At 37.3% G+C, this 12,310-nt stretch overlaps 1 protein-coding gene across 1 annotated transcript in view; it reads left to right on the plus strand.

Annotated features, from left to right (window-relative positions):
* The window catches only part of SPAG6 (sperm associated antigen 6), a 45,149-nt gene that overhangs the window by 21,834 nt on the left and 11,005 nt on the right, over nucleotides 1-12,310 (plus strand). The window contains exons 5-10 of the mRNA XM_055806631.1: nucleotides 432-637; nucleotides 1,518-1,691; nucleotides 4,147-4,299; nucleotides 6,629-6,820; nucleotides 8,124-8,240; nucleotides 10,983-11,128. Coding sequence (XP_055662606.1) covers nucleotides 432-637; nucleotides 1,518-1,691; nucleotides 4,147-4,299; nucleotides 6,629-6,820; nucleotides 8,124-8,240; nucleotides 10,983-11,128 — 988 coding nt within the window. The remainder of the gene's footprint in view (nucleotides 1-431; nucleotides 638-1,517; nucleotides 1,692-4,146; nucleotides 4,300-6,628; nucleotides 6,821-8,123; nucleotides 8,241-10,982; nucleotides 11,129-12,310) is intronic.

The raw sequence follows: 12,310 nt of genomic DNA on the forward strand, positions 1-12,310 counted from the left end.
TATCATTTAAAGAGGGTAAAATGCTCTCTAATTAGGTGGTTGGTAAAATTTTGGTACTTTGGCTTTCTTTGTTGTTGTTAGCCATGCATAAAATGCTTTCCTATTGATCAGGGTAGAATAGCCAGGGTTTAAACAGCTGACATCTGCTTACTTTAAAAAAAGAAAAAGAAAACAGAATAACAAACCATTTCAGCCTAATCTACCTCAAATGTGTGCATGTAAATGGGGGTCCATCTATTGACCTGCATTCTTTTCAGTTGTGGATTGGTCCACACGGTTTATGAAACCAGGAGGGCTGATTTGAAATGCAGATGTCGAGACAGTGAACTACACCCTCCCCTTTTTCCTTTGCTGTATCTGTCAGGGTGAAAAATGGCTTGCACAAGGGTCAGTCACCCATACTCACTTAATTACTTTCCTTGGACCTACAGAACTGTCACAAGCTGTGGTGGATGCAGGCGCTGTTCCCCTTTTAGTGCTCTGTATCCAGGAGCCAGAAATTGCTTTGAAAAGGATTGCTGCTTCAACTCTCAGTGATATTTCAAAGCATTCTCCAGAGTTAGCACAGACAGTAGTGGATGCAGGAGCTATCGCTCACTTAGCTCAGATGATCCTGAACCCTGATGCTAAACTGAAGGTACATTTAAATTTTTTTTTTAAAATCTCCATTATACCAGTCATTACTTGATATTGCATCAAAGACACTGATGTGCATATTTATTTAGGAAGCTCTTGTTTTGGGCATAAACAAAATATAACTACATAGTTAGTGACAAAGAGTTCTGAACATATTCACAGATTTAGCTACCGGATAAAAACTGCTGCTCTGTGAGCAGCAGCTAAACTAATCTTTAAAGTGAAGAGTATGAATTTTTTTGAATTTTATAGTATATGAAGAATGCAACAGAAATTTTTAATAGATAAAATTTGCGCAATTCAGTTATATTAAAAGGGTTTGCATACTTAAGATTATACTATAAAGCAGTTAATATTAAATGTATTATTGTATTTTAGTACGTACTATCTGATGTGAATAGCTGTTGTCAAAGGTTTAAGCACTAGAGTTTAATGGACACAAAAAATGTTTCTTAATATGATTTTTCTGTCTTACTCTAACAGAAACAGAAGAGAACATAAAAATGCCACTTCAAACAAATAGATAAAAATTCTTTGATATAAGATCTGACAGACCAAACTTAGGCAAATAAAGATACTTTCTGTAGAGTTCACTAAATTTAAATTACAGTTTTAAAAGGTGTATATATATTTTCTTTTTTAATACGTAGCAAGCTTGAATGGGATAAAACAAAGGAGAAACTTTTATTCAGGAACCAGCGAATGTTCTGTGCCATTATATTCCTGCATGAATTGACTCAGTGAATTGTAAAATAGCTGTAATTGTTTTCCCTATCGTGCTTTGTTTTCCTTGATGCAATAGATTTTTTTGTGTGCAGGAGGAGTGTGTGTTGTGGGATGTTTGTATACTATTGATTTTATAACAAATTTTTATTTACTAGCGTCAGGTGCTGTCAGCTCTAAGCCAAATAGCAAAGCATTCAGTGGATCTTGCAGAGTTGGTGGTTGAAGCAGAAATTTTCCCAGTTGTGCTCACATGCCTGAAGGACTCAGATGAATATGTCAAGAAAAATGGTGCAACTTTAATTAGAGAGATAGCAAAGCATACGCCTGAGGTAAAACCTTGAAAATGCAAATACAAGGTCATATCATTAGATTTTACACTTTAAATAAAATACAGGATTATTCTGTCATTTGCTTTTCGAAAGGGAGGGCAAATAGCTGTTTGGCATGTTCATTGGAAAAATATGGAAATGGTTGCTGATATTATGAGATGTGTATTGAATATGAATTGGGTGAGGAAACTAGGAATCATACAATGTATACCTACCTACCTCATTCCATAAGATATCTGCACAGAGAGGGAGTTCTAGGCTGACAGTATTGTCAGTCCTAGATATTAAAAATATCATGAGAAAAGCCTCACAGAAGTCGTGATACCAGCTAATAAATTACAAGATCATCCTGTAACAATAATAGACAGTGTGTGTCTTTTTTAAAAATCTTCTGGGATGCTGGGATCACATTTTAATTATTTTTCCAATGACAACGAAGGTCAAAAATTCTTTTATTTATTATTAAACTGATGGTAGTTTCTTTTATTAGATTAAGTTTATAATTGCAGTCTCAGCATTAGCAGCATTTTTGCCAGTAATTGATACAGAAAGGTGGGGGATGTTTGGCAAAGTCAATAGAAAAGAAATAGGAAAACCAAGGAATTATAACTTTTGTTAATCTGTCGGACCATAGAGGTAATTAAAAGGCTCTAAAAATGACTGGAATAAAATACAAGCAGTGTATTTGTGGAACACAGCCATTTCAAAATCATGATACTAGCTTAACAACTGAGAAGTGTTTAAACATTAATACTGTGCTGTTTCTTCAGCCTAGTAGTCTTTAAGCTGCTGCTGGTGATTAAAGGTTACACTCTTGTCACATTTCCTGCTTTCTCTCTGCCTCTCATGAACAATGCAACTTCACTTTCTCAAAAAAAGTGAAGAAATTATCATTATCAAAGCAGGGCACTAGAGCTGGAAGCGTGAGGCCAGACTCTCAAGGCTGCAGGTGAAGTCACAAGAGCTGCTAGCACGGGATCCTCCACGCAAGGGGAATTGGCCATTCTAGCAGCTCTCTAAAGGAGCTGTAGGAAGTGCATGGGTGACTTGCGAGTCACAACCCATATTTAACTATTCACCTTCAGAGTGACGGTGATCTGTGTCCATCTCTGAGCAACTCTATTCAAGCAACACATGTTGCAGCAGAGACAGATTGACAAATAATATTTCTAGAGGAGCTGGTTGTGTCAGTCATGTGAGCGTTGTGGCTTTTGGATCTCGGCTCTCTATCTGCATATCTGCATATGCAGTAAAATTCATGTGAAGGTCAGGATCTGGGGGACTTGCAGCAGGGCCTGAGGGTCACAGCACTGGGGAGTCTATGCAGCAGCTCTGTGTGTCTAAGTGCACGTGGCTGTGGCCAGATGTAGGACTTAGTCATCACTAGCTGCAGTTCATAATCATGTGAACAGCTTTTCCTAAGTTATAACTTTAAATTTCATGTAGCTGTTTCATGAATAAAACAATGCCCTCTTAAAGGCTCTAAGGCAAGGGTGGATTTCCTGTTTATAGGAATCAGCTGCATTGGAAATCCACATTCCTCAGTATTGTTCATTTAATTTTGACTTTTAAGAAAGTTATTTCTTAAAGTATTTATTTAATATTTAATAAATATTAAAAAAATATTTTCTATTGCTGTGGAATCTTTGGGAAAAGTGGGATATACCTAAAAAGATAGAAGAACATAATCATAATATAAAATAATTTTAATTTCTATTCACTGTTGCTATCGTACGTACCCTACTACTGTCCTTCAAGTGATGTGAGAAGTGATACCTTTTGGGGAGAAATGTGTTGCATAGCTTGATTATAATTTGTAAGCAAGGCTGTATTGGCATTCTGGGGCAAACTCCATTGCCCATCAAGTGTGTTCCCTGGACACCTCTCTGAGTACACTAACATGGCAGAATAGTGTAGTCCAAGTTGTTTTGCACACCCGTGACAGTTGTCTCTGGCTTCATGCCTCAGTGGGGGGATCCACAAAGGCTTTCATGCTGCAGAGGTTTTCTAGAATGCAGGTGAGAGGAGGACTGGGCCTTTCCCTCTGTCCCTGCACAGAGCATGTGATGTTGGCTTGGGAATGAGTGGGCACTAGTATGAAAGAATATCTGGCTTAGTAGGTGCATCTTCAAGAGCATTCATGTACCGGGCTGTCACTTGCACATTTCTTTGGTGTATACTAATGGAGTTGAGGATGTATCATTCCATGCTATACAGCATCAAGAATTCAGAGTCCCAATCTCTTTGCAGTAAACTCAATCAAAACCAGTAGCAAAACAGCTTCCTTCCTGAGAACTTCATGCTGCACTTGGTGCCCAACAGTTTGTATGGTATATCACTGTTATTGCAGCTTTACTTTGCAAATCAGGAGCAATACATTAAAGACTTTGCTAATGTAGTGCTTTATGCCTGTTGATACTTCACAGTATTTAAATTCTTCTGTTTATCTTTTCAGCTTTCACAGCTTATAGTAAATGCAGGTGGAGTTGCTGCTGTGATTGATTGTATTGGCAGCTGCAGAGGGACTGTCAGACTGCCTGGCATCATGATGCTTGGTTACGTAGCAGCTCATTCGGAGAACCTGTCAATGGCAGTGATTGTCTCTAAGGTTAGCTGTTACTTTATATTGTGTTTCTGGAATTCTTCAGTGGTATTCTGAGAAGGAGATACACGTTAACATATACAGAGAATGTATTTTGTAACAGAATTACATACTTGCTGTTGACAAACACACTTTCTCCTAATACTGCTGCTTTGTACAGCTGAAATTGTGGTAACCTGATCAAAGTGTGTCTTCATGAAGTAGAACCTTTAATAAAATGTCCTGGATTAGTTTGTGAGCATCTGTTTGTATTACAATACATGATTTTTGTGTGTTGCAATTGCACGGGTACAGAAAATAAGTCAGTGAATTTCTGTGGTCTGTTTCCTCTTAAAATGAATATTTGTGGCTACATCAAAACCCTTTTTGAAACAAGAATATTTAATGACATGTTCTTCATTGCACTAGCATGACTTTGCTAGTACTGCCAGAGTAGTCTCACAACAGAAATCTTCAGACTTGAAAAGACTTCAGTTTCTAAAGTTGTGTGGTTTGATTCAGTTGTGCAAGTGACATGTCAAATGAGATAAGCTATACGTTTTCAGGTTTAAATAAATTCTAATGTGCAATGATATAGAAGGGAGAGAATTTGCAATATTCACAATAGGTGAAATTAGTGCCTGACATAATATTCTGATGTGAATAATGCTAACTAATGACAGGAGGAAGGAAGTAATTTCACTGAGCATTGTTGGCCCATTTTCACACTGTGTCAGTCATTTAAAATATACTGTGTGAGTGGAAACAAAGAAACAATAAAGATGGAGGAATAGAAATGTCTTCTAGTAGGAATGCAAGTTAAAAAATGGAAGTTGCTATAACATAACATCAATAAATATGCAAGGAAGGTAGAAGTGATTACAAAAAAAAAGCTCTTCTGCATTTGAAAACTAAAGCAATAGACACTTTTTCCTTGCCCTCTCTGGAGGCCCTTGTCTGGGATGTGTCTATTTCTCTCCACTTTCAGGGATGCCTAAAGCAAACATGCTCTTGCTGTTGAGGGCTTGACATTAAATGGGATGAATCCAGGATTATGTTCATGAGAAAGCACCTAAATGATAACTTTTTGAAGAGTAATAATGGCTGCTACCATAACTGATTGAGAGTGCAGTGAGAGATTTTAATAGGATTCTGTTCAAACTCTTATGAAAATTAAATATTTTAAGGAATGATCCACAAAAGAAACCCAAAACCCATTAAAAAAATTTGCTTTAGGGGAAACTAAGCTTTTGGAGTGGTACATAGTGCTGAGGACAGGGCTTGATAAACTGGAACCATTTGAAAGAAATGCACTGTTGGATAACCACATGCAGTTACAGATCTACAATCTTACGATGTAACAGTAGCATATCCTGGAAAGGATGAATTCTGTAAAATGATTTTTGGGGTCATACTGAACAAACACTTCATTGTGGTGGTCTGCTGCAGTGTAGTGGCAAAAAAGACAGACAATTCAGTCCTTTTGTGGTATTGAAGAGTGAAAGCATAATTGGAAAAGAGAGGTTAATCTATCTGTAGTACTAGTGTATATAGTTCTGTTGTTGTAATTAGAAAAGGATCCTGAAAAAAACCTTATGAGTGTGCAGAAAAGACTAAAAAATTATCCATGGGATGGAGAAAAAGGTATTCTGGTTAGATGTTTAGTAGCCTTGCCTTACCTAAATTAGCATGAAATGATTCCTATTGAAGTATCCTGGCATAAAATACCAGCTACTGAGTAGCTCCATAATCCTGTGGAGAAAGGGTAAAGACTGTGACCCTGAACCAGAAGAACTTAAGTAACAGCTGGATGTGAGTGAGGTATTCTCCATCTATTGATGTCTTCAAATCAACAGTTGAAACCCTTTCTGGAAGTGATTGGATGAGTCAAACATGAAGTACTGGACTCAAGAAGAGGTTGCTGAATTGAAATTTAGTGCTGTGGATTAAAAAAAAAAAAAAGACCCAATGATTGAGCCCTTCTGGTCTTAAACTGCTTTAATAATTCATAAACACTGAAATTCTTTTATTTTCACTCTGACAAAACTTGAAGCCTTTATTCTTAGTACAGCCTGATTGTCATGTATTCCTTTTATCCCTTAAATCTGTGTGTTAGCTCAAACTGCCTTCTGAGTCAGAACATTGAATCTGTTTGTCTCTTTCTTTAACTAGCTTTATTAAGATTTATTAAAAATTCTTGATAGTCATGAAGTAAAAATGACACCACTGGCATACGTTCTCTTATAGCTTATTTTAGAAGAGTGTAGAGAAATATTTTCTACCAATTTGTATCAGTTTAAACTTGTCCTTCCCTGGTGTAGATTTTTTAAGGTTGTGCTTTTGACTGATGCTACAGGGAATACCACCACTGTGTGCCTGCTTGCTAGAAGAACAGGAAGATCATATTAAGGCAGCAGCTGCTTGGGCCTTGGGCCAGGTTGGAAGACATACTCCTGCGCATGCACGTGCTGTTGCAGTAGCAAACGTGCTACCTACACTGCTTGCTATGTATGTGGACACACGCAGTTCAGAAGACCTTCAAATGAAAGCAAGTATTTTTGTAGTATCTACAGTATATTTATTGTAATCAACAGGTATAAGTGCTTAAAACCTACTAAATGGTATGTGCTTTTATTGATGTTTATTGAGGCATGGATTTCCTGGGTGTAGGGTGTCCAAAGGCTGTGTATCATTTGTTAGGACTGGCTGGCCTTAATGGGTGTGCATATGGCATATACCAAATCATATGATACAGCCATTTTAAAGCTGTATTAAATGGGATAAATCCAGGATTATGTTAATGAGAAAGCAAAGCACCTAAATGATAACTTTTTGAAGAGTAATAATGATTGCTACCATAACTGAGAGTGCAGTGAGAGACCAGCAGTCTGGTCCCTTTTCTTCCCAGTTTAGATCAGTTGCATACACCCATAAATGCTATAATTTCTTGTGACTAATCTCTAATTATCTACTTCTTTTTAAAGTATAAGACCTTGTACAAAATATAGTCCTTGTAGGAAATTTGCTTACACTTTTATTATTATAATAAAACTATAACAAATATTGAAAGCTCTGCTCTTGAAAACACATAGCTGTTCATGTTTAGGGCCTTCCTTGTGTGGGAGCTACTAGAGTTGCAGTTTGGGTAAAAGTGTATTTTTGAGCAACACTAAGCCAGCCAGCTGAAGAGTACAATATGACAGGATATGGTCTCCCATGTTGTACTATGTTTCTGTATGTTCCACTGAAGAATAACATTCCAGATCTGTAAAGTAACTTCTGTATAATTATTTTCAGTAGTTACCAAAATATCAAGGTGGAATTAGCCGTAGCTATAATCCTGCCCAAGAAGATCTTTACTGCTCGTAGCAGTCAACATTGAGTCTGTTTTCAGAAACTAAGCACTGATGTACAACTGTTTCACTCTCTCTTCCCCTGGACAGTACTGCACTTTGACGTCCCAGATCGGCAGACTCTTCTAGGAAGCCATTTCTAAAATAGAATCCTTTAAAATGTGTTTTGATTTAGCCTTCTTATTATATTACAATACTTCAATTTACTTAAAGGGTCTACTCCTGCTTTTATTGTAGTCAAAGGTAAATTGCCATTACTTTGACCATAGATAACATAATAAGAATATGCACTGTAGGTTTTGAGGTTTAATAAATCTAAGTAGAAAATTGATTCTTCATTAAGTGACCTGATAGATATCATAGTTTTTTGTTCAGAAAATGCTCTTTGAGAATTCTGATCAATTTGCCTTTTTGATTAGACTTCAGTGATATATAACATGATTTCTTGTTGTTTTCATTGATGTCTTACTAGAGAAATTTTATTTTGCATTTCAATAGACTAAAAAAGCCTTAAAGAACATCCTTCAGAAATGCACCTATCTTCCGGCACTTGAACCATTGCTGCATGATGCCCCTCCCAATATTATGAAACATATTGTTGGGCAGTTTAGTAAGGTAAGAAGAGGCTCTGCTTGATAATATGTTAATGGTTTTCAATTTAGCAATGAAGCTATCTTTCCAAAGATGAAATCTTTCTAAAGGTCTCAGTTATTTTCTCAGGATCCTGAAGCATCCCCTGCAGAAGTAGGTTTGGAGCAACCAGTTCTTTTGTCTGATAAAGCTAGAGACTGTTTCATTTGGAAACTGCCATAATTCATCCTAATGCTGGGAAAACAGTTGCTTATAAGCAAGGTGGTTTTTTCTTCCTTGCTTCTTGAGATGAAGTGGAATTTTAACTCATGTGCAAATATTTTCACTGAGCCAATGTGTCACATAAATCCCAGTCACATCTGTTTTTGATAAACTAAAAGCTGTCTGTACAGGAGTGACTTAAGTCAGGTATTTTACAATAATCTAGAGTATGAAGGCTTCACCACTTCTATCTTGTTAATAATATTCAGTCTCAATTAAGTAAGTGTAAAAATCCTAGATCTTTTTTCATCCCTCTCAAAATTTGAAACTGTTTGTTATTACATTGTTGATTTTGAGTGCAGCGCATAAAAAGTGATACGCTTTGATAAAAAAATTCCAGATTATTTAAGTAATTGCTAACTAATCAGAAAATTTCCAGTGTCTGCAATGTTTACCAGCTGTTTGGAATCCTGCTCAACTATAGACTATCTTTTGTGCGATACTCTGCAGTATAATGTCAGCAGGAGGTACCAGGCTCTCTTGGTGAGGTGTTCTTTCTAGAAATAGCCAGGTAAAACACTCCTGATATTCAGTTCTGATTATTGCAGATCTGGAAGCACTAGTGTTTGTAGTGCAGATTTCTGATTACATTGCCACACTTAGGTTTGTCCTATCTTCTTGCTAAGTCTGTACAAAGATCGGAGGTTTGGTCAGAATCCAGTGCCTTTTGTTTGTCTGCTGACTGGAGCTGTTAATGAGCTGAGTGCACAGTAGTTGGTTACCCAGTGTATAGATTTGAATGTTGTTTGCTGTTGAAGTGGTTTTGTACCCTTTATATCAGCTGATGTTTTGTTTTGTTTTTCTTCTTCTCCTACATTGTATTAAACAAACTATACTTGTCTGGCATTTGCTCTTCTGAAGTATACATTTAAAATTAAGTTCTCTGCAGTAAAAGCTTTTTTTCTCTCCTGTACCATAGCTTGGGAATTTGCAGTTCTTAGAGCTGTGGTGCATTACTTCTGTGGGCTTATTTATAGCACAGTAAAAGCCTTATTTCTGAGCTGTGCTTCAGAGTGGGATGCTATCCATTCTTGGTGCTGGACTGGGTAATTTTAGCATTATTGTTTTCAGGGTCTGTGCAATTCTGTGCTGTCTCAGTTTGGACTGGGGGAAGGGAATGTGTCTCAGAGTTGCTGTCTTTAGGGTCTCTTCCAAGAGAGTTTTCTGCTGTCTTATCCAGCCCGGGAGTCACAGTGTGGAGGAGGAAGGCAGGGAAAGGGCTGTATCCTGTGTCCTTGCTAGTTCCTCCTTGGCAGTTCTTGTTATGGGAAATACATGGAAACAGCAGTCTTTTCAGTGCCCACAATTAAATGATCACAGTTGTTCCTGATACTTCTGTGGAGCATATAATAGGGAGAGGTCATGCTGCTCCTGTGTTTTTCTTCACCAGTGTGTTGATTTTATACAGCCTAGAGAGACCAGAGAGATGAAGGCTGTTTGCCTATACGCATGGCAGAAGCCTCATCCTTCTTTTGCTTCAGCCTTTTAGGCAATCCCTTCTTCCTTCAAGGCTCTTGTTTTACACTGAGATAGTCAAATTTATGGCTTGATTTGTCTGACCAGTGTGAGGGCTTACAAAATGCTTTTGCCCCTGTGATATATAACTCTTGAGTTGGTTTTAAATCCATGTGGTTTTGTTGTAGATGCAGCTGATGTCTTGCATTATCTGTCTCCACACACACACACCCCCCACACACCCTTCTTTCTTTTTTTTTTTTAATATTATTGCAGCCTTGTAGGCCTATCGACTATGTGCTGTCATTCTCCCTTGCCTGGCCCAGCCCCCACCTCCCTCCCTCCCATCCTCTGGACAGAGCTGCATATTGGCATCACTCAGGGAGCACAGAATGTATTGTCTGATCATTTCTGCTTCTCATCCCCTTTGGCTGCAGAAACTTCACATTTTTTGCTTTGTGTGCATGTGTGTATGTGTTTGTAAAAGGCTTCCTAATATCTAGGAATTTAATAGTAGCATGTAATGCTTCAAGGCTGCATTGTTCACTTGCAACGATTCTCAGTATTGTTTTCATGCACTAATCTATACTAGATCATTATAATGATATAAAATTCTGCTCTACAATTAAACTGTGGGAATTGACATAAAAGACCTGAATAACTTGGTTTAAGTGGAACAGATGCTGCTGTTATTCCATGTTAGTGTTCTGTTTTTATTATCTATTTCATCTCTACAATCTTACTGTCTCCATAGGAATAATTCAAGAAATATTATTTACGTAAAAAGAAATACTCAATTCATTAATTTTAGATATATGTTATGTATTAAATTACATGCTAAATTGTTATAACCATAAAGGGCTGGTTTGTGATTTTTTTTTTTCCCTGTACAACTGGGTGTTAAAATACAGTAGTCATTACAGATGTTGTACTTCTGTTCCTTTTTATCTATCCTCTGAATTAAAAACAGATAAGCAATCTTTGAGCCTAGTAGCATAGAGGTTCCTTTAAAAGACAATATTTTTTTTTAATTTACTTTTCTGTGTGTAGGTGTTACCACATGACAGTAAAGCACGTCGTCTCTTTGTAACAACTGGTGGACTTAAAAAGGTTCAAGAAATAAAAGCAGAGCCTGGGTCACTTCTTCAAGAATATATCAACACTATTAACAATTGCTATCCAGAAGAAATAGTAAGGTAGGGAAAATTAAATTTTAAAAATTCATACTTACAACACTGTTAGATGTTTTTAACAGGAACAATACAAAGCAAGTATTTAAAATATTAATTAACTTCTATGTTAATTTTATATTTAATGAAACACTGTAACATTTGGTTAATTGCCCCAGTGGTAACATAACCGCTAGACACATACTTTTGAACACTTTCTTATTTCTGATTGGTTTTGGAATCAAATGTCTTTGTAAGCAAAGCCCAAATAATCAGGTTGTTGCAGGAAACTGGAGAGAAGAGTCAGTCCTGCACTACCCAGACAGACTGAGGCTTCAGCACAACTGCTGCCATATTAATGTCTGTGGATGTTCAGTTTGTACTTGGTAACTTAGTTATGGATTACTCAGGCTCCAAAATACAGGTATTGGTGAATCTTTGGTTGCATCCTCGACTGCCCTAAGAATCTTTCTGAATTAGTGTATTCAGAGGCTCATTCGAAACTTCCTTTCATGTACAGAGGGTCCAGAGACTCTCCTGCACAGTTGCTCTGCCCACAGCTGCCCTTCCTCCCCCAAGCCTCATCATGTTATATAAAAAGACCATACACCAGCTGTCTGCACCAAGTTGAACTTTGCCCTTAATGAATACAGAAACACTATTAAATAGCTTACAGTCAAAATGTCACCATCTTAAATTGTAATAATGAGAGAAATGCCCTCCTAGATTCTAGATACCCATTTAGCAGTCCTTCACTCTATCAACACAGAAAAACGATGTTGTACTCGTGCACTCCCTCTACAGGCTCTGGAAATCTGCATCATCATTTTAATTATAGCAACAGAGTTCTTCAGCTAATAGTAGCTACAAAGTCACACAAAATGAAGTCCTGCTTCTCTTGACACGGAAAAGCTAGTGGCTGTCAAATGGGTAAAAGCAAAACCATAAAGAAACTTCATTCTGCAGCTTATACTTAAGAGGGGAAGAGGACATTTGCTTATGCTTTGCTGGACATAATTAATGTTTCTTTGTTACAGCTATTTTTTCCCCTGTAAATGAAACAAGGTTACTCATGTAGGCTGGGATGTAATAAAGAAAAGGGCCCCTTCCAACATCTACTGCTTGCCTCTTTGTGCTACTGCCTGATGTTGGTTGTGCTGCCTGAGGCACAGCTGCTATAATAGACTCCAGCTCTGGGTTTGTCCTGGA

The sequence above is a fragment of the Falco peregrinus genome, chromosome 5 (assembly GCF_023634155.1).
Source record: "Falco peregrinus isolate bFalPer1 chromosome 5, bFalPer1.pri, whole genome shotgun sequence".
Classification (NCBI taxonomy): domain Eukaryota; kingdom Metazoa; phylum Chordata; class Aves; order Falconiformes; family Falconidae; genus Falco; species Falco peregrinus.